Source organism: Heteronotia binoei, chromosome 12, assembly GCF_032191835.1.
Source record: "Heteronotia binoei isolate CCM8104 ecotype False Entrance Well chromosome 12, APGP_CSIRO_Hbin_v1, whole genome shotgun sequence".
NCBI classification, from domain to species: Eukaryota; Metazoa; Chordata; class Lepidosauria; order Squamata; family Gekkonidae; genus Heteronotia; species Heteronotia binoei.
The window spans coordinates 26,690,868-26,712,590 of record NC_083234.1 but is presented as its reverse complement, the minus strand read 5'-3'; the positions used below and the strand labels follow the sequence as shown (position 1 = coordinate 26,712,590).

The 21,723-nt window shown below is 45.7% G+C and overlaps 1 protein-coding gene across 1 annotated transcript; it reads left to right on the top strand.

Moving 5' to 3' along the window:
* The first annotated feature begins 120 nt into the window (after positions 1-120).
* FOXRED1 (FAD dependent oxidoreductase domain containing 1) lies at positions 121-17,261 on the top strand. Its single transcript, XM_060251705.1, has 12 exons — positions 121-271; positions 2,116-2,147; positions 4,120-4,362; positions 5,034-5,144; positions 6,708-6,826; positions 9,034-9,128; positions 10,938-11,039; positions 11,442-11,518; positions 13,083-13,243; positions 14,031-14,160; positions 14,712-14,816; positions 16,977-17,261. Exons 1-12 carry the CDS (start codon positions 121-123, stop codon positions 17,229-17,231), a joined length of 1,581 nt encoding a protein of 526 aa, XP_060107688.1. The 3' UTR covers positions 17,232-17,261.
* The last annotated feature ends 4,462 nt before the right edge of the window (positions 17,262-21,723 follow it).

The following is a 21,723-nucleotide window of genomic DNA, read 5'->3' as shown; positions in this document are numbered from 1 at the left end:
ACAGAGGGGGCGTAGCTTAAAGAAAGTAATTGGCGTGGATTCGACCAATTGGGGCCCTGGAGGCGGGGCGTTGACCTTCAGCGCCTTTTGCGTTTATGGCGCTTTCATTCCGACTTGGGGATGATCCGTGGCGGGGTGATGCTCGGCCGGCTGCGGCCGCTGGTGGCGGCGGCTGCGCGGCCCTCCGTCAACCTCGTGGAGCCTCGCCGGCAATTCTGCACTAGGAAGTCCCGGCAACGCGACCGCTTCCGTGAGCCTCCTGGTTCCTGGGGTAATAAAATCTTCTTAATAAATGCATGCTGTGGGTGCATTTGGCTATATACTAAAAAGTGTGGTTTTTAAAAAATCTGTATTCTGTTGCCTTTATCCTGCTCCTTCAGAGGAATCCAGGACAGCATATATGGTCCGGAAGGAGCTGGGCATGTTTAGCCTGGAGAGGAGGCAGCTGAGAGGTGATTTGATCATCGTCTTCAAGTACTTGAAGGCCTGCCATATAGAGGATGGGGTGGAATTGTTTTCTGTGGCCCCAGAACCAATGGGTTGAAATTAAATCAGAAGAGTTTCTGGCTCAACATTAGGAAGAACTTCCTGACAGAGCAGTTCCTCAGTGGAACAGGCTTCCTCGAGAGGTGGTGGGCTCTCCTTCCTTGGAGGTTTTTAAACAGAGGCTAGATGGCCATCTGACAGCAATGAAGATCCTGTGAATTTAAGGGAAGGTTATTTGTGAGTTTCCTGTATTATGCAGGAGGTTGGACTAGATGACACTGGAGGTGCCTTCCATTTCTATGATTCTTGATTTGCATGTCGCCCTGCAACAATCCTGTGAGCTGAGAGAGAACGGCTGGTCTCTCAACAGGAGGAGCAAGTGGGGTTTTTAACCAGGGTGGACTCCCCTGCTCTAGTTCTATGGTTGGACGGCTAAACCAGGAAAAGCACCAACGCTTGAGGAGTGAGGGAAGCATGTTTTCAGGGGTTGCTTATACGGCAGGCGTTGGCCAGTTGTGGTTTGAGAGCTACATGTGGCTCTTTCACACTTATTGTGTGGCTCTTGAAGTTCCTACCACCCTGTTGGTCAGCTTGGAGAAGGCATTTGTCTCTTTAAATCACTTCTTCAAGCCAAGCGAACTGGAAGAATGCATTTAAAGTTGCTTTCTTTCCACCTCTTTCTCCCTCTCCTATCCTTCATTCCTTGCTCTCAAATATCTGATATTTATTCTATGTGGCTCTTACCTTAAGCAAGGTTGGCCACCCCAGTGCCAGTGCAAGAGGTCAAAATGGCAAAATGCATTTTGTGTCTCCAAGCTGCCCATTGCTTTAGGATGTTCTGCCTTGTTAAATTTCTTTTACTACTAAAAATGCTGCTGCAAGTGGAGGCAGAACCTTTTCTTTATTTTTGCTAGTGTTCTAGTTGAATTAAGGGAGGGACTAGTGGATTAGTGGTAGAGAGCATCTGCTGGGCATGCAGAAGGTCCCAGGTTCAATCCCTGGCATCTCCAGTGAAAAGGACCAGGCAGTAGGTAATGAGAAAGACTTCAGACTGAGACGCTTGACAGCCGCTGCCCATCTGAGTAGAAAAGACTGACTTGGATGGACTAAGGGTCTGATTCAGAATAAGGCAGCTTTGTGTGTTCTGTTGTCTTTGCATTTTGAAAAAAAAAACATCTAGAGAACAACCCCAGGATATTCTGAAGGTTCACAGGGCAGCAACTTTGTTGATCTTGGTGCCTGGATGAGAGGCTGCTGGGGACATCTTTCAACACTGTCTTGAAATTCTATGATGGAGGAAATTCAAAATATACACCTGATGTTCCAAAAAACAAAACAAAACCCACCTGTCTGAAGTTCCATTTCATTACCTTTTATCCCACCTCATTTTCCAGGCTGTATGGATCTGGATTTGAGGCTTAATTGAAATATTGTGTGAAGCAAAAGATGTTGCCTGTGTGACTTTGAATCCACCTGACCTCTCATTGCAGCTGCGGTGGTACTTGTGAAAAACAGGTGCCTGTGCCTTAGTTAGCAAGCCAGTGCAATATCTGTGGAGGCCATAGAACTCTCCTTGGCTAATTAAGCACATACATGTAGCTTTTTGTCTCATTGTTATGTTTAATTCAGGCCTCAATTTCTGGGTGCACCAGAAAGTGGTGGTAAAATCCTGAAATTGTAGTGAACGATGTTGCTTCCGAGCACAAGTGAACTGTGTTACGGCAGAGCATGGGATCCATTTTTAATGTTCCCTGTGTATTAAAAAACCCTGTTTCAAATAAAGTATTGGAAAAATAGTGTGTAGTTCTAGGATAGTCCATTCTGTGTTGTGTGTATCCTTTCAGAGAGCTTCTGTCCACTACTGATTGCATATAGGACTTCATTAAAATATGCTCTCACATACACACGCTGAAGTGGCACAGACCAGTTTACAACCTTTGGATTCTACCACTTTATCTTGCAGTAGAAAAGGTGTCAGAAGAAGCCTTCTGTGAGAGGCACTAGCTGGCTTCTTTTGGGGGAGGGGGAAGGAATGTGTTCTTGATGTTAAAATCTGTTGACTGATTTAACTGTTGCTGGGTATGCTCTGTTAATCTACTAGTTTAATATATGAGTTCTGACCATGCAGCCAGTACTTCAGAGTTCTCCTTGGATTATCACAACTAAGCAATTATTGTACAGTTACTGGGGCACAAAGTGCAAGAGAATCATGGAGTCTGATGAAAGCCACCAAGGCCAATGAAGATTTTGCTGTTTCATTTGGTACATTATTAACCAGTGCTCTGCCCTGCTGCATTACTAGTCTGCACTAACGTAACCCATGTTCTAGAGTGGAAGAAGCTGGATTTTGCTGGATCTACTCAAAGTCCATCTAATCCAGTATTTTGTTTCCAGTGGTCAATAGCCAGATGCCTCTGGAAGCTTCCATGCCAGATAAGGTGAATGATACCTCCTTTAGCTTACTTCCCAAGTCTGTCACTCAGAGATGGTGGAGGTGGTCATTCTTAGGTAATGTGGGGTTTTTTGGATTCAGGGTCTTCTAAGACAGGGGTGGCCAGTGGTAGCTCTCCAGATGTTTTTTACCTCCAGATGTTTTTTGCCATCAGCCCCAGCCATTGGCCATGCTGGCTGGGCTGATGGGAGTTGTAGGCAAAAAACATCTGGAGAGCTACCATTGGCCACCCCTGTTCTAAGAGATCATGAACCAGGCCAAAGTTTCAATTCTATTTAAGAACAGGAATAGATTGTACATCATTATATGCAAATTAAGTTATGTTATGCATTTTTGCTGTTAAAACAGTAAAATAAGAAAGCATTGCCTACATTTTAGCTTTTCCCCTTAAGCATTTTGGGAAATTTTATATCTTTAGTTCAGTTGCCTGGTAACTTCCTGTTTATTCACAGAGGAAATGCCATCTTTGGACAGCTTTGAACCAATGTGGGGTAATGGGCAAAGGGGTGGGTTCAACTTTTCAAAAAAAACCCCACTTGGCTACATGGTTTCAGGAGCTTGTTCCACATCACAGATTTCCCCTTGGGATTTGCAGCTGCAGAGCAACACCGGGGATCTTCTAAATTTGTTCTATCTACCCTTCAAGATACTCCATGTGGTTTTCCCTTTCCTCCATTTTGCCTGCAAATGAAATGAGAGTGACTGATCTAAAAACTGCAATGTCAGTTACATGACTGAGTGAAGACTTGAACTTAGTGGCTTCTAAAGTACATTCTCAGTTGTTCAAATGAGCTGACAGAGGAGTCCAGCAGGCCTGGCTGGACCCCTGTGTAAATGCAGAGTGGAACACTTCTCAAAATCTTTGGCAATGCACCAGGGTCTTGACTAAAATGTTCTGGGCCTCCTTGAGAAACAAATCAGCGTAGAAAAGATTCCCTGAATTTAAAGCATTTTTAATGGGCATTTTTTTTCATAGCAAAAATGGTGGCTTTATATCTCTGTTGAATATGCAGAATACTACTTGTTGAACTGTTTCCATCTAGTTAACTAAGTAACAGCAAACTACAAGAAAGGGGGGGGGGACTAGCATTCCACAGAAGTTGGCGGTATGCATACAGAATTATGCCTTCACTTATTTTTTCCCCGATTCCAGAAACCAGTAATATTAGCTCAGTTGTTAGCTGACTTTTCTTTTGCACACAGAGTTTGGGAAGGAGATGGCAGAGTTCCGCAACAAGCTGAAAGAAGTCCTTCCTGGTAGCGACTGGAACCCTCTGGGCATTTCAAAAGACTACCCTCCTGACCGGGCAGACATAGTCATTGTTGGAGGTGGGATAGTTGGCTGGTCTGTCGCCTTCTGGCTGAAGATGCGAGAGCCACACAGAAATGCACTTCGGGTAGTTGTGGTGGAGAGGGATCTCCAGGTGAGTCCTTGCTGGTTTGGAATCCAAATGGGACCTTGCTCAGGAGAAAGTCTGACGCGTAAAGTTGAATGGGAGGTGTGTCTGATGGGTTGCTACAGTGTGAGTTCTTTTCTGTAAAGAGGACTTGACCAAAGATAGCCAAGAAGGCCTTTCACTGTATTGTGGTCAGGGCTTTTTTGGTAGAAAAAGCCCAGCAGGAACTCATTTGCATATTAGACCACACACCCCTGACACCAGCTGGAACTGCGTTCCTGTCTATTCCTGCTCAAAAAAAGCCTTGGTTGCGTGTATAAACAAGAAAGAGAACAATGGCGTTCCTAAAGACTCCTGCGGGCTGTGCAAGAAGCTAGGAAATGTAACTTTTCCATTTCAATTTTATTCATTTTTACCTTTCTCCCCAATGGGGACTCAAAACGACTTATATCATTCTCCTGCCCTCCATTTTATCTTCACAACAACCTTGTATGAGGGTGCATGGCTGTCCGGAGGTCACCCAACAAGCTTCCAGGGCAAAGTGGGTATTCTTGAGTTTGTATTGCCTGCGAGCAAAGATGTTTGAATGGGGGCTTATGGCTTGTGCTTTGGAAGTATTTGGGAGGCTTTGTTCTTGAGCTGCAGAGCTAACTTTCACTACCTTTCTTCCTCCTCTCCCCCCGCCCCCTTTCTTTTAGTACACCAAAGCATCTACCGTGCTGTCTGTGGGAGGGATACGGCAGCAGTTTTCAACTCCTGAAAATATCAAGATGTCCCAGTTCTCAGCCAACTTCTTGCGCTCAGTCAATGTATGTCCGTGACTTTTGCTTGCCTTTGTGCCTGGCTTTTCTCTGAACTCTTATCCTTACTTGCCCCATCCCCTAGAACAGAACATGTGGAGGAAGGGGAAGAAGACACCTTTCCTGGGTAGACAGCTTGTAGCTGGCTTTCTGATGTCTAGAGTGCTGTGGAAGTGTTTCTGAACAAATGTCTAACCTGTATACTACTACATCTGTCTGGTTAGCAGAAATTTGCCTTTCTCTGGGTGTGTCAGACCCTGTGGTTGGGTATCAGGAGCAGGTTTGCAGTTTGCTGCTATCTTAATTAAGCAATCCATTGTTGTAGCAGCCACGTAGGGGTACCAGCTCTGTGGATGGGCCTCCCAGTGGATGACGCACCATCCGCTTACCCTGGAAACGATGGAGTTGACTTCTGTCTTGCTCCTAACCCCACTAAGAATGTTGCAGGACTTTAAAAAATAAACAAACATGTGCAGATCACAAAGGCAAACTGTCCTGATCAAAGCCATGGCTGTATTTCTTCAGTGGAATATTATCTTCAAAAATGATGGAGGAAAGCTAGCATTACACTTTTTAAGTGATTCTGAAGTTCTCTAGATTCATATCCCTTCTCTTGTGTAAAGACACGTGTGGACTGCATCTCTCTTCCATTCTGAAGTTCTAGCAGTGCCTGCATACTTTAAAAGGGTGTCTCTGGTGTATAAACACATGAAGCTGCCCTATACTGAATTGGATCCTTGGTTAGTTAGTACTGTCTGCTCAGAGTGGCAGTGGCTGACCAGGTTCTCGGGTAGAGGTCTTTCACATCACCTGTGGGCCAGATCCTTTAACTGGAGGTGCCGGGGATTGAACCTGGGACTTTCTGCATGCCAGGTGGATGCTTTACTGTTAAGCCACAGCCCTCCAATGGGCTAAGAGTATGAAATGAGAGCCAGTTCACATCTTGTGTCCAATACTCTCTCTAAGCTGTGGACTCTTGTGAGTGAAAATTCTGCTTTGTGAGCTACTGGCAATAAAGTTCTGAGCTACTGCCTAAATTAGTTTGCTGAGGGGCCATCCTTCCTAAGCTAAGGCAAAAATGCGTGAGCTAGAAGCTAAAAAACTGTGAGCTACCTCACACTAACTCAGCTTAGAGGGAATACTGCTTGTGTCCACCACAAACTCATTCAGCTGTTTTCTCACCCATGACCCTTTGCTCTGTAACACAGGGGTAGTAGTAACACTGGCCTGCCCTAACCTGAATACTAGCCTGATCGTGGGAACTAAGCAGTCGGCCCTGGTTAGTACTCGTATGGGAGACCACCAAGGGTGGCTGTGCGTGGCAGGTGATGATAAACCACCTTCAGAACATCTCTGGCCTTGAAAACCCTGCGGGGTCACCAGAAGTCAGCTGTGACTTGACTACACTTTCTACCACCAATGCTCGCCTACCTTGCAGAGCTATTGTGAGGGTCTTTGCAAGATGCTTAGTGCTTAGCGCTATACAAGTGCAAAGTTAATACCCATCGGGTCCCCTCCCTTCCTAAAGACAGCAGTCTATGAAGTATTGACAGAGTCACTTTTTATTTCCAGGAGTACCTTGGTGTTTTCAACGAGCCGCCTGTTGATGTCCAGTTTAATCCCTCGGGTTATCTCTTCTTGGCCCCAGAGGAAGGAGCTGCTATGTTGGAAGAGAATGTAAAAATTCAAAGGTATGGACCGTGAAGGAGGCTGTAGTGAAAGGGAAAGGGGGGGCGGAAAGAAGAAGGGATGGAAGGAGGACAACAGCTGCACAGATGTGTTGATCAAAGAGGTACTCGGCAAAGGCAAGTCTAATTGATCTCAGCTGCAACCAGCTTCCTACCTCCAGTATCCAGATTACTTCCTGACTTCGAATTCTCTTCAGGTGAACACACATTAAACTCCTTAACCTCACACCGCTGGTATCGTTTGGCAGCAACTCTCCAGGATCTCAGGCTGAGGCCTTTCACATCACCACCTACCTGACCCTTTTAATGGGAGATACAGGGGACTGAACCGGAGATCTTTGGCATCTGAAGCAGATGGTCCACTACTGAGCCGTGGCTGCTGCCCTTTGCTGTAGGCAGGGGTGGCCAAACTGTGGCTCAGGAGCCACATGTGGCTTTTTCATACATATTGTGTGGCTCTTGAAGCCTCCATCACCCTGTCAGCAAGCTTGGAAAAGGCATTTGTCTCTTTAAATCACATCTCCAAGCCAAGCTAGATGGTGGCTTGGAGAATGCAGTTAAAGTTAAAATTGCTTTCTTTCCACCTCTCCCTCCATCTATTTTCCTTCCTGTCTTGCGGCTCTCAAACATCTGATTTATTCTCTGTGGCTCTTACATTAAGCAAGTTTGGCCACCCCTGCTGTAGGCTGTTGCCTACGTTATATTTGTCAGTGATTGTTTAGGAAAACACAGGGCATGCTTTTTCATCCGAGTCTTAGGTCTGTTCTTCGCTGGCAAAACCTCGGAGAATGTTGGTTAGTATAATGAGGGTTAGACTAGACATCGAGGGGCTACAGAAAGGCTGCCTTGTGAAATGGCGACTTGACCCCTTTGGGAAAGAGCTCTCCCCCTCTCAATCAGGCATGCAGTTTAATTCACAAAATCCACCCTTGATGATGAATTTAAAGAATGGTACAAATGAAGACTCATTTCCCTGTAGGCTTGATGGTTCTAAAAAAAACACATAAATGATTGTCCATCTTTGCACTCTCCTGTTGCTCCTTTTTATGAGTTTTAGGTAACTGGGCTTTTAGCAGGTGGGTTAGACAAAATTATATCTCTCCCAACTTTATTGTTGGGGGGGGGGGCGGCGCTGAATTATCACTCTTCTCCCACTCCTGATGATTATGTCTGTTTATTTAATTCATTTGTTCCCTGCCTTTCTCTCCAGTGGAGATTCCAAGGGGTGTACTTCAATCTCCTCTCCTCCATTTCATCCTCACAACAGCCCTGTGGGGTAGGTTAGGCTTAGAGAGCGTGACTGGGCCAAGCTCATCCAGTGAGCTTCCATAGCACAAGTAGACATTCCAAGCTGGGTCTCTTAGATACCAGTCCGACACTCTTAACACCACACTGGCTTTGTTTAATTCCACACAGAGGTAGTTTGAAAATTCAGATCTGAAAAGTATCATTATGTACATAAGTGCTGTCAGATCACAACCACCTTGTGGCATCCCCAGCAAGGGGCTTTCAAGGCAGGTGAGAAGCTGCCTTGGTTCGCCATTGCCTTCCTCTGCAGTGGTCTTCCTTGATGGTCTCCCATCCAAGGACCAACGCTGTTTAATTTCTGACATCTGATGAGATCAGGCTATCCTGTGCCACTTTCCCTCCTAAAGTATCCTTACCATCTCTTATTTTTGACACAGATTGCCCCCTTCTGTTTCCCCTCCTCTGAGGCACACAGAGGTCTTCCATGGAAGTCAGTTTGGTGTAGTGGTTAAGAGAATAGACTCTAATCTGGGAGAACCAGGTTTGATTCCTCACTCCTCCACATGCAGCTGCTGGTGTGATCTTGGGTCAGTCACAAGTTCTCTCAGAGGTGTTCTCTCAGCCCTACCTACTTCACAGGGTGTCTGTTGTGGGGAGGGGAAGGAAAAGGAGATTGTAAGCTGCCGTGAGACGCCAAGTGAAGGGGGGGTATAAATACAATCTCTTCTTCTCCTTGATGGTCTTCCATCCAAAGGCCAACCCTGTTTAACTCCTGAAATTTAATGAGATCAGGCTTGCCTCCTAAAGTTTCCTTACCATCCCTTATTTTTGACACAGATTGCCCCCTTCTCTCCCCACCCAAGGCACACTTCCAAGCTGTGTTGCATTTCCTGAAGGCAGCTTTTTGAGGTCCTCCTCTCAAACAAGCGCATTCTGATGAGAGTTCTCTACCGGCTTTTCAGGACAGAAGGAGCTGAGGTGTCCCTCTTATCACCGGCCCAACTGAAAAAGAAATTTCCGTGGTTGAATACAGATGGCGTAGCTTTGGCTTCCTATGGTATTGGACTGTTCATTCTCCGTCTGTTGTGAAACAGGATGTTGATGCGGATGCTGCTGCCTCCAGAAGAAGCATTTTTGGCAGCATCTCTGTGTCCTTAGTGTGTGCAAGAGGAGTGGGGAGACCCCCACACCTTTGCATCCCCAGCTTCCAGTCTGCATGTGGGTCTCTTGTCCAGCCTTCGTTTTACTCTGGCCCATATCCCAAAATGGGGTGGGGTGGGAGAAATCCTGTAACAACACTGAGAAGGAGAGGAGTTCAGTACCAAACAGTAAAAAAGTAAAACAAGTCCTTGAATGAGGATAATGTTGTTTCATGTATCGATTAGCTTTTAAAAGGCTATTTTTATTTTAAAAACTTTCTCCAGTAGAACACGGCACTTGAGCCCGAAAGATTCTACAAACCTTAATGTTACCAGCCGTGAAAACCTGAAATCTTTGATATTTTTATTTTATTTATTTTTTTAGATTTGTATCCTGCTCTTCCCTTACGGGCTCGGGGCAACTAACAGCATTTTAAAATCAACAATTCAGTTTAAAAACAAGACCATATAATAAAACAACAATATAACAGAACTATAGAACTATAGGCTAGTTATCCGGTATTTGTTTATCATCACTACTGTTGTTATATTGGCACTCAACATGTTGCTGACGTTATTACTGCTATTATGTTGGTGCTCAGATGTCAGTATCAAAATGCTGGTCGGGCTGCCCATGATGTGGTGCCAATATTATAATGTAGCGGTTGCCTCCCTTTTGAAAGGGTCTTTGGCAGTCATCTAGTCAATGAGCAAAAGGGCTTGAGCGCACTAGAAGCTGAGATTTATTATTAATTCTTTACTTCATTCATAGCCTGCTTTTCTCCCCAGTGGACACCCAAAGTAGTTTGCCTTGTTCCTCTCTCTTCCGCTTTATCCCCACAATAACCAGGAGTGGAATTCTAGCAGGAGCTCATCTGCATATTAGGCCACATACCGCTGATGTAGCCAATTCTCCAAGCGCTTACAAAAAAGAGCCTTGTAAGCTCTTGGAGGATTCGCTACATCAGGGGTATGTGGCCTAATATGCAAAGGAGCTCCTGCTAGAATTCCACCCCTGACAATAATCCTGTAACGTAGTGTAGGCTAGGAGTATGCGACTGGCCTAAGGTCACCCAGCAAGCTTCTGGGACAGACTGGGGATTTGAACCTGAGTCTCCCAGATCATAGTCCGACATTCTGTCCACTATACTTTGGGTTTATAGAGTGGGAAGACTGTAGCCATTGTGTTTTTCTTACATCTGAGTAGGAAAAAGGGATAGAAAGCTACCATTGTTTTAATAATGAAAGGTAGAATATTAAAGGGAAAAGGCTTGGAATATTTCTGATGCATTCCTCCCCCGATGTACTTCCTGGTTTTACTTGCCTGTAACCAAGCCGCACAGCCAAATTATTTCTAATGCAAATCTAAGCACTTAGGTTTAGAAGGGTGTAACCCTGTTTAGGATTGCACCAGTCATCTGTTTTCCTTGAGGAAAGGAGAACTTGTAAGGTGGCTAGTGGGATAGTCCAGAGGCATCTTTTCATGACTGGTGTATAGCTAGACTGAAGACTGGGAAGGAAAAACAAATGGGGGAATCATTAAGGGGGAGGTACCTTTACAAGGAGTTTTTTTATTTATCACCAGGCCAGAATGCTGCCCAACGCACATTTTTTTGCTTCTTGGATTGTGTTATTTAAGTTACAGTCAACTTGCAGGCTGCTTTAAGTGTCAAGCAGTTGTGAGTCTAAGTGGACATTTCCTTTTTGCATCCTCTTCTGTGCTTTAGGCCTGGAAAACGAAGGATGGTTTGACCCTTGGAGTCTCCTCAATGCCTTGCGGCGCAAAGCAATATCGATGGGTGTCTACCAGAGTCTTGGAGAAGTGACGTGTGAGTCTTCCATTTCTTTCTCCCTCCTTCCTCAGCTGTGATCAGTCGCATACATTTACGGTACTGTTAAAATATTCTCCATTCTCTCCTATGGAAACAAAAGTAAAATTTGTGCCACATTCAGAGGGGAGAAATGGGCTATTATACTGGGAACCTAACCTGCTTTGATGGAGTAGCCAGAAGCATGAGCACTCTCCCCAGACTCACCTGTGCTCTTTCTTTTATGAATGACTTTTATGAATGGAAAGATAACAGAGGAAGGAATTTGCCCTCTAGGTTTCACGAGCTGGGGAGGGGATACAGTTGTTTGCATACCACTGTGGATGTATGCATACAGACTCCTTTCTCCTTTCGTGTTGCTGTGCTAACCGCAGCTGCTTCTGTGTGTGTCTCCTCCCCCAGCTTTCCAGTGTGTTTCCAATGAAATGGTGACGGAGGATGGGAAGGTCATTAATTTCCCCCGGATCATGTATACTAACGTAAGTAGTCCTTCAGGGAGGTTGGAGAATAGATCTATCAGTGGCTGCTAGCCATGGTGACTGAGGGGAACCTCCACATTCCATGACTGTCAGGCTCTGAATTCCAGAGCAAGATGCAACATTGGAGTCTTGGCTTCTGTGTCATGCTGTTGGCCCTCTAGGGTAGCTGGTTGGCCTCTGTGTGAGACAGGATGCTGGACTGGATGCGCCGCTGGTTTGATCCAGCAGCACTCTTCTGATTGTTCTTAGGTTTTTAACTCCTTTGGTGGCAGAAGGGTGGGGTGCAGAGTGGATGGGCCAAAGTGAAATCCACAGACCTCCTGAGGTAGTGGCCACGTGGAAGGGGAAGACCTCTCAAAGTGATGGAAGCAATGCTGCATGCCTGTATGACAGTGCTGGGTGTTGCAAAACCAACTTGAGAACTTCTAACAAGACTCCCAATATTTTATTTATGTCATTTATTTGAAAATTTATTCCCCTCCCCCCTCCTGCATTCATGGTGGCATATAGTCAGCGGCAAAATACATGGTTTTCAATCATAGTCTCAATATACTTTACTTTTACTTCTTACTGTTTTTCATAAACAGCAAAGCCTCATCCCATGGGAGGAGAACCCAAAAGTTATCCTGTAACTTAACAACAGCTGCCAGAAATTTTGTTGCATGCAGAGTGGTTTGTTTATCTTTGTCTCTGAGTAGCTGGGATGGTTTCGCTTCTGAAGAGAGAGTTCTGATTAAATAATAGGGGAGCTCAATTCAGCTCTGAGAATTTAGGGCAATCAAAAATATGCTATCAACAGAGTCAGTCTTGTTGCTACCACAGTTGCAGAGTCTATCTGAGTATGGAATTCTACTGAATCTTCCTGGCTTCGCTGCTGAAGGTAGAGCATTCAGGCCTATTAGATAATTTGGCATTTTTGTTGGTGGGAGAAAGCCAACTGAGAACAGTGAACCCACTCTGCAGGTCCTGATCAGCGTACTCTCATAATCGATGTCTCTAAGACATCTCCTAGTGAGCTGGTTCAGTTCTTGACTATTTGTGTCCATTGCATCCTGGGTAGTATCCAGGCATGATGATTTGTGATCCAGTAGTCTATTCCAGTCACTTATGTGGTAGTCCAACATAGCTAATCTAAGAAAGCTTGATTCCGGATTTGATTTTAATAGCCTAAATTCCAGTTAAAACACGCTTCTGCAGGCCTTTGCTTCAAAGGACATCTCCCCAACTTTGGCTGTCAGAGCTATTCCAGAAACACACTGAGGAACACCTAAGATATTGTGCAGGAATCCCAGTAGTGGTTTATCAATATTGTCTGATAACACTCTCAGGATTAATATACAGTAGCCATGAATTGCTAAAAGTCTTGCAAAATGAGGTGTGTGAAAAGCTGCTAAAGAAAGTGTGTCTGTGTATCATAATGACAGGCTGTTCCACAAAGGGGGGGGTGGTTTCTGAGAAAGCACAAGCTCCTCCAACTGTTGTTTTTGGACTAGGTGACACATTTGTGAATTGGTTGCTCTGCTGAAAACCACACCAGCTCCTTCCTCCTATAAATACCTTCTAGGTTCAAATGCCCAACAGCATAGATAATGTCACAATAGAGTGTTCCCTAGTGGTGAATGCAGCTGGAGCCTGGTCAGGGAGAGTGGCGGAACTGGCCGGCATTGGGACTGGGCCACCAGGATCATTGGCAGAGATCAAGCTACCCGTGGAACCTAAAAAAAGGTATCATTTACAGCCCTTGTACTGCATTGGGGAGCTGCAATGCCTACCTGCCTTGAGGAGATAAGAACTGGTGTAGCGGCTAGAGCAGGGGTCCTCAGTGTGGTGCTGGGAGGGGGGGTGTGCCATGGTGCCTGCCAATACCTTTCCTTGTGCCCACCAAGGATTTCTAGAAAGTGGGTGGGGCTAGGTGAGCTTTTGCCCAGAACGGGTTTTGATTGGCCAGTAGAAACTTGACTGGCAGAACAGATTTTTTAAAAAAAAATTGCTTTTGCAGCAGCTGCCACAGCATGAAGATCGGTGTATGACTAAAGGTAAGCTGTGGCAGCCATTTTGTGACTGGCTCTGCCTCCTGCGGTAGCCATTTTGTGCCTGTGCCCATGTCAGAGTTCCAAAGGGGCCCTCAGGCTCAAAAAGGTTGAGGATCCCTGGGCTACTGTGGCAAACAACAATCTGGGGGACCCAGGTATGAACGCCCACACAGCCACAGAAGTTTGCTGGGTCACCTTGGGCCAGTCACCTACTCTCATTTTATTTCACAGAATTGTGGTGGGGATAAAAGGGAGGAGAACAGAACAGTAGCTTGGGGTTTCCATTGAGGAGGAATGAGTTTTTAAGGCAGCTTCATCTGTTGGGAAGAGCAGAAATGAACACTGAAATGGAAGGATCACAGTTCTTACCAGCACTGTGGCTCTGTGCTGTTTCTTTCTAATGTTGCTCCCCTCTTGGGTTGTAGTTGAGCCCAGGATGTTCCCAGAATTTTTGTTGGGGGGTTTTCTGTTGTCCCCAGGTATGTCTATGTCTGGAATTGCCCTGATGGGCCTGGCTTAGAGACTCCAATATTAATCGACACCACAGGAGCTTACTGCCGCAGGGAAGGCATAGGTGGCAACTACCTTGGAAGCATAAGCCCCACAGAGGTGAGTGTGCTGTGGGTTTATGGGAGCCAACCGCTGGGAAGTAGTGGTGGAAGTACCTCCAAGAGCCCCTTCTGATGAAACTCCATCTTTCTCCTGACATGTAGGAAAGCAGCCACGTAAGGATAGGGTGGGGCCAGAATTTTTTTATTGTGTCTTCCAAGGATCTCAGGCTAGTTTAGATGGACCATCCCTTGTTTTCACCAAATGGCAACTGGCCCAGTGTTCCTGCTTATACATGTAGCTGAGAGATGATTTGAAGCTGGGTCTCCACGGTCTAAAGCTCATTGTTCAAGCCACTACACTATGCTGCTTGTCTCATTCTGGAGCAGTTCTGTTTTGTTGACCTTTACGCTGCCAAAGCCTACTTGAGCTCCATTCTGCAATATGGAGACAGGTTGTTGAAAGTCATTCTCCACCTTTTTGGAAGGTGTTGCCCTGCCTTTTTAAGTTCAGGATGCAAGCCATGCTTAAAGTGGTGCGGCCTTTGGAAGGCCACATTGCTATCTGGCGTGAAGGGTGGGTAACAAACAATGTCTGTCTTCCCTTCTCAGGAAGAAGAGCCAGATACCCAGGACCTGGAGGTAGATCATGACTTCTTCCAAGAGAAAGTCTGGCCCAAGCTGGCCCACAGGGTGCCTGCTTTTGAATACCTAAAGGTAAAACAATGAATGGTTGTCTCCCCAGCTTCTTCCCTGAGACTTTCTTCCTAAGCTCCTATGCAAATAATGCTGCTTGGTTGAGAGCCAGTTTGGTGTAGTGGTTAAGTGTGTGGACTCTTATATGGGAGAACCGGGTTTGATTCCTCACTGCTCCACTTGCACCTGCTGGAATGGCCTTAGGTTAGCCGTAGCTCTGCAGAGGTTTTCCTTGAAAGGGCAGTTGCTGTGAGAGCCCTCTCAGCCCCACCCACCTCACAGGGTGTCTGTTGTGGGGGGAGAAGATATAGGAGATTATAAGCCACTCTGAGTCTGATTCAGGGAGAAGAGCGGGGTATACATCTGCAATTCTTCTCAAATTGTGGTTTTGGTAATTGGGACCTGTAGACTTGTGGGCTGTGCCTTTACAAGAAGAAGATAATGATATTGGATTATACCCCATCCTTCACTCTGAATCGCAGAGTGGCTCACAATCTCCTTTGCTCCCCCCCCCCCCCGGAAAAAAAAAAAAAACCCTGTGAGGCTGGTGGGGCTGAGAAAACTCTCACAGCAGCTGCCCTTTCAAGGACAACTCCTGCAATAGCTATGGCTGACCCAAAGCCATTCCAGCAGCTGCAAGTGGAGGAGTGGGGAATCAAACCCAGTTCTCTCAGATAAGAGTCAGTGCACTTAACCACTACACCAAACTGGCTCTCAAGCAAGGAGGAGGTACCGGAGGCCTCCTCAGTACATCCAGTACCAACAACCAGGGCTTTTTTTGAGCAGGAATGCACAGGAACACAGTTCCTGCTGGCCTTGTGTCAGGGGGTGTGGCCTAATATGCAAATTAGTCCCTGCTGAGCTTTTTGTACAAAAAACCTATGTAAAACAATGGTGATATCAGTGGTTGTGGCCTAATAGGCAAATGAGTTCCTGCTGGGCTTGTTCTACAAACAAAGTGCTGCCAGCAACCCATAATATACTAATATGTCAACCTGTTCCTGTCCCCACTTGGGTGGGAGGGGTAGTTGCCAGGGACAATTTTGGTGTTAGGTTCCCTGTATCCTTTGAGGCTTTTGCCTTTTTTTAGGTAACTTCTGAAATTGAGGTGGTTGGATCACACATGGAACTTGATGCCTGCAGCATTCAGAGGTCAACTTGCCTGAACAAGTCAGCTTAAATGCACAATACGGGTAGAACTTTTGCCTTAAGATACTTTTCAGCCATCCCCAGTCACACATTCAGTTGCAAGTTAGCTGAGTGGTTTAATCAGCTGGTGAATAAATATGTGCGAACTGGCCCTTAGTGCTTATGTGCTGAGTTTAGAGAGCTAGGAAAGACAAAGGGTAGCAATTTGGGATTTTGTGTTTGACATTAATCGACAGTATAAATAGACACTTAGACTACTGAACTCTGTTAGCAGCCATAATACAACTACATGACTTCTCCAGCCTTTGCTTGTATTATTTATTGAGATAATTTCTATGCTGTCTTCTCGAGGGGGCTTACAAAGCAAAAACACAAGAACAAGGCACCATAAAAGCTGTAACAATAAATGATTACAAGACCAAGAGCAGAAAAGTAGCCTAAAACATGCAGCACCTTAAAAACTTGTACCACAAATCATGTTTTGGGTAGAAGTAAACTGTAAAGCGAGCTGAAAAGCTCAAACTGCTTAGGCCTTTCTACTTCTGCCTCTTTCTAGCTGGCATGGGCTCTTATTTATCACGCCCATTGTTTAACTATGTTCTCAGCCTGGGAACAGCTAACCAGGATTTAGTGAATCAATACAATAGTGAATTTCACGGCTTTTTGGTAGAAAAATCCGAACAGGAACTCACTTGCATATTAGACCACACCCCCTGACATCACCATTGTTTCATACAGGGCATTTTTGTAGAAAAAGCCCAGCAGGAACTTATTTGCATATTAGGCTACACCTCCTGGTCACAAGCTAGCCAGAACTATATTCCTGCGCATTCCTGCTAAAAAAAAAAGCCGTGGTGAATTCTCTATCCAGAGGGCAACCCTGTCAGTAAAGCCCCCTTATGTGATCTGAGAGCTGGTCTTCCTTTCTGGAGCCTTTAATGTTTTCCCCCAAAGAGCCTCTGCCAGTCTTGGCCTGTGACCTTTCCTTGGCAAGGACTTTATTTGTACTTTTTTTTGTTTAATCTCTTTTAGGTGAAGAGTGCCTGGGCTGGTTACTATGACTACAATACCTTTGATCAGAACCCTGTGATTGGCACACACCCGCTCGTGCAGAACATCTACTTTGCCTCTGGTTTTAGTGGGCACGGACTGCAGCATTCCCTGGCTGTGGGCAAATGCATCACTGAGCTCATCCTGGATGGAAAGTACAAGACCATCGACCTCAAGAGATTCTCCTTTGACAGGCTCATCAGAGGCGAAAAATTTCTAGAGAGGAATATCATCTAGCAGGGCCAGACAAGTGGGAACAGGCTCAGATGGTGAGTCCCCCAACTTTTGTTCTCCCATCCTTTTCACCCACATTAGTGACTTCAAAAATACCTCCACCTTCTGGGTTGGGAACATCCAGGCGTTGTGGAGCCAAGATAGGCCTCCCATTTACTTGCCTAGGGCGGAGAATTGCAGGTCCCCAAATCCAATTTTCTTCCCTTGTGGAATTGAGCAGGAGAAGGCATGCTGTAAGAATTTCTGCTAGTCTCCGTGTTAAAGGCCATAGAGACTATGAGAAGCAGCCTAGAGTATCATTGAGAAGTAACAATGCATCCTCCTCAAGCTGTGCTCTCCCCAGGCACCCCATCCCACCTTTGATCTCTCAGCATTTTCCAAGACAACATTGGGGAACCAAATCCATTGCTGCTGGGCCACAGAGCTGTTCCAGCAAGCATCCCCAACATGGTGCCTGTGGGCCCATTTGTAAATTACCCTTCTTTTTCCCTGCTCTGGGGCTTCCCATGCAGGTCTGATCAAAGGTGTTGTAGTCATAGCAACCAGCCCAGGCACTCTTCACCTGCAAGAGATTAAACAAAAAAAGTAAAAATTTGCCTCCTGTGGCAGCCATTTTGCAGGTGCACCCACCATCCTGTGCCATAGTTCCAAAGATGCCTACTGCAATATAGGGGCACCTTTTTGTTGCCTTTTGGAAGGATCTGCTGCTAGTGTACAGGTATAATGAGCAAGAGTGCCACCCCTGCTGCCTACCTGGCATTCAGAGAAGAGTGGCAACATGGCTTCACCAGGTTTCTTAGCAGGTGAAACAGTTCCGCTGTAGCCCTGACCTTTGGGTTGGTTCCTCACTGCAGTATACTTCCTGGGGTTCAGCAATGGTAGTTGAGGAGGGACGGTGGTTCAGTGGTAGAGCATCTGCTTGGTAAGCAGAAGGTCCCAGGTTCAATCCCCAGCATCTCCAACTAAAATAAGTGTGAAAAACCTCAGCTTGAGACCCTGGAGAGCCGCTGCCAGTCTGAGTAGACAATACTGACTTTGATGGACTGAGGGTCTGATTCAGTATAAGGCAGCTTTATATGTTCATATGTTCTGTTGCCTCTCCTTAGCTTGCTACCCTCAAACCTTGCTCTGACTCTGACTCTCCCTCTGACATTCTAAGATTTTCCGCTTTGTGCTTAGTTCAGCCCTGGAATGGTTGAAGACATCTCACTTCTCTACAGCAATGCTCTTGTTCAGATCCACTTCAGAGGTGTTTTCAGTTTGCTTTGGGGAGGACTATCCAGAAGAATGAGGCCCAAGCAGTTTTCAGTTCTGCACAACAACAACAAATGATAATTTTACTTCTTTGCAGGGGAAAATGTGCCCTTCCTTTCAGCTGGGCCTTTACACTGCTGATTAACGGAAAGCAGCTGGAAGCCTGCATTTATCAGATGCTGCCAAAGAGTGAAGTTTGGCTTCTGTTAATGTACGAACTGGATCCCAGATAACGAAATAGAATGTCTAGTGGCTGGTGAAAACTCGTTTTCATGAAGCCCTTGATCTGCCAGCATGGAGACAGTCGAGGTGTCCATGCTCATCTCGCAAGACCAAAAGATTTATTTTTCTTCAGAAGGGAAGAAGCACAGCCTGCCGTAACAGGGTGTATTTTGTATCGTATTTGAGAAACCAGTCCTTGATTTTGAAGCAAGAGACTTCATAGGACTGGCAACTGCTGCTCTTGATCCCCAATGGAGGATTCGCTCCCAACTGTTACCGCGGCATAATCCTACGCGCAATTACTCAGAAGCAAGTCCCAGTGGGACATGGAAATAATTGGGTACAATATTGTAGACTTTGAGCCTTTTTTGGCCTTGAGGACAGACAGATAAAAATCAAGTTTTTAAAAAGCTTGTAGTGGATCATCGCTTATTCCCGTGGGGTGGGCACCAGTTCTTTCAGAAAGGCCTTTATTAAGACCAACCAAAATAATGCAGCAAAATATGCAAGCTTTTGAATTCTCAGAACTCTTCAACAGGTTGGCTATGAAAGGGGTGGGAGGGTCTGATGTTCATACCTCGTCAGTATCTTACGCTTTTCCGGGGAGGTTAAGAGCATGGTGAAAGTGGGGTGTTTTCACAGGGCTTCAGTGGTTTGAGCAGAAGTGATGCTGTGGGTGGACCTCAGGGGAAATAAGCAAGGCTCAGGCCCCTTTCATCTCTCAAAGACCAAGACCTGTGATAGTTTTGCTCATGTTTTGGGTGGGGAGGATTCACCAGGAAGGGCAGCATGCCATTGGTAGCTGCACAAAACGGGTAACGAGCCAAAGTCACCAAAAGCATCATTTGGAGGAGGAAGAGGAGGAGGATCCAAGTTTCCTATAAGTATGCTGTGATGCCGAAGTGCAGCTTCACCACAGCCTCTCAGATAGTCACCTGCAGTGCTCTTGTTCCTTCCCTTGCAGAGAGGGAAGCAAAAAATCAGGTGTTTCTCTCTTGGCTTTCTGGCCAGTTCCAGTGTGTCTGCTCTGGAGGCACTTTCTAACCCAGGGGTGGCCAAACTTGCTTAACGTAAGAGCCACATAGAATAAACATCAGGTGTTTGAGGGATGGAAGGAAGAAAGCAAACAGATAGGGAGGAGAGGTGGAAAGAAAGCAATTTTACATGCATTTTCCAAGCCAACTGACAGGGCAGTAGGGGCTTCAAGAGCCACATAATATGTGTGAAAGATCCACATGTAGTTCCCAAGCCACAGTTTGGCCACCCCTGCTCTAATCCAGTTTTGGGTTGATAATTGTATTCAGAGCTTGTAGTGAAGGGATGCCTGTGAGTGCTGACATGGTGCCTGTGGAGACCTTTTATGATGGCCACCAAGTGGTTACAGAAAGTGTGTGTGGGGGGGTGCTTTTGTCCAGCCAGGCTTCTGTCTGGCCATTGGAGATCTGATTGTGCATATTTTGAAAAAGGTTGCTTTGGCAGCAGCTGCTAACACAGCACATGAATCTTCACTGTGACCGAAGGTAAGCTGTAGTAGCCCATTTTATGGCTGGCTGTGCCTCCGGTGACAGCCAGTTTGTGGCAACACCCACCAGTGTCAAATTCCAAAGGTGCCTGCAAGGGACCCTTGATGTAGTGTGTAACTTTCTTGACCTGGTGGGCTGCTCTGTCTTGGGCTGGGCTGTAATCCTCAAATGAGTTCAGGACTAGAAGGTAAAAGTCTGAAATTTATGAGGCCAGATCCTGATTTAATGTAGATCCCAGTTGATGGGAGCATAGAAACCAATGCCTGGCTTTTCTGATGCTGTTTGAAGCTTTTACTGTGTGCTTACTGAAAGCAGCTGTGCAGGAAAGTATTTGTAAAATAATATCAGAAGGTAGGGTGTCTTTACCTTTCCCTTCTTTTCTGTTGCCTAATTCTCAACTTTTTGAAACTAATAAAAACTTTTGAAAATTGAAAGCAGTTGTGCAATTTCTACTCAGTTGTTTGGAGCCCCCTAAAGTGGAGTACCCAGCTTAGTGGGGGGAAAGTGCAGATGATTGGGGGTGGCAGTGGCAAACCACCGCATAAAAAGTCTGCCATGAAAATGCCATGATGCGACATCACCCCAGAGTCGGAAACAACTGGTGCTTGCACAGGGGACTACCTTGACCTTTTTAAAGTGGTGTTATACATCCCTGTAAGTAATTACTATAGTTAAAAGTTATTTAAGCCACAGAGCACACCAGCAACCTAGCCTGTCCATTCTGCCTGGGTGATTGACTACTTCCAGTTGGCTTCTTTAACGAGCGAAGGGTGTAATTCTTTTTGTGCCTGTTACTCAGTTACTGTGTAAGCAAACATCAAGCAGAGGCGGGCTGCTGTGTCTTTGCATGTCAGTGTTCTTTCCTTGTTTTGTGTTTAGGGGGAGGGGATTGTGGAGGTGTCCACAGACAGGTGATGGTTAAAGGTACTGCAATATTCCTATGCAGTCCTGTGTTCCCATGCTCCTCAAAATAAAACTAAAAATTAAAATAGGGCTTGCAGAGAATCCTGAGGGTGGGGCTTCAATGCATATCAGGTGTGAAAGGGAAACCACTGCTAAATGCGTAGAAGAAATGGATTACTCATGAGCTGTCGGGGATCTCCATTGCAGGGGTGATTTTACACAGTCATATCAGCAATCAAGCTACCCCAGAAAATCTGGTTATCAGAGAAGCACCAGACTTCAGACAAATGGGAGGGTACACATTCCTGCAGAAAGGTTAAGTTTTATTGATGAACTCACTACTGCTGGTCAGGTACTGAATGAAAACATTTGAAGTGCCTCAGTGGCCCTGTTTCTTCTTTCTACAATGGACTACCCCTCTGGAGTTACAGTTAATGGGTCTTTTCTATAAGTTCCCACCACAGTACATAGATGCAGATCACCCAAGCTGGTCCTCCTTTCATAATGGGATGGCCAGTTCCATTGTATGCAATGTTCCTTAGCTGACATTGATGAACAGGAGAAATGGAACTCTGCCTGAGACCAGCAGGTAA

Excerpts from the sequence above, each read along its gene's own strand:
- FOXRED1 (XM_060251705.1), top strand. The coding sequence starts at position 121 with ATGATCCGTGGCGGGGTGATGCTCGGCCGGCTGCGGCCGCTGGTGGCG. Across the intron at positions 5,145-6,707 it reads ACTTCTTGCGCTCAGTCAAT|GAGTACCTTGGTGTTTTCAA; the intron begins GTATGTCCGTGA and ends TTTTATTTCCAG. Across the intron at positions 6,827-9,033 it reads GAGAATGTAAAAATTCAAAG|GACAGAAGGAGCTGAGGTGT; the intron begins GTATGGACCGTG and ends CCGGCTTTTCAG.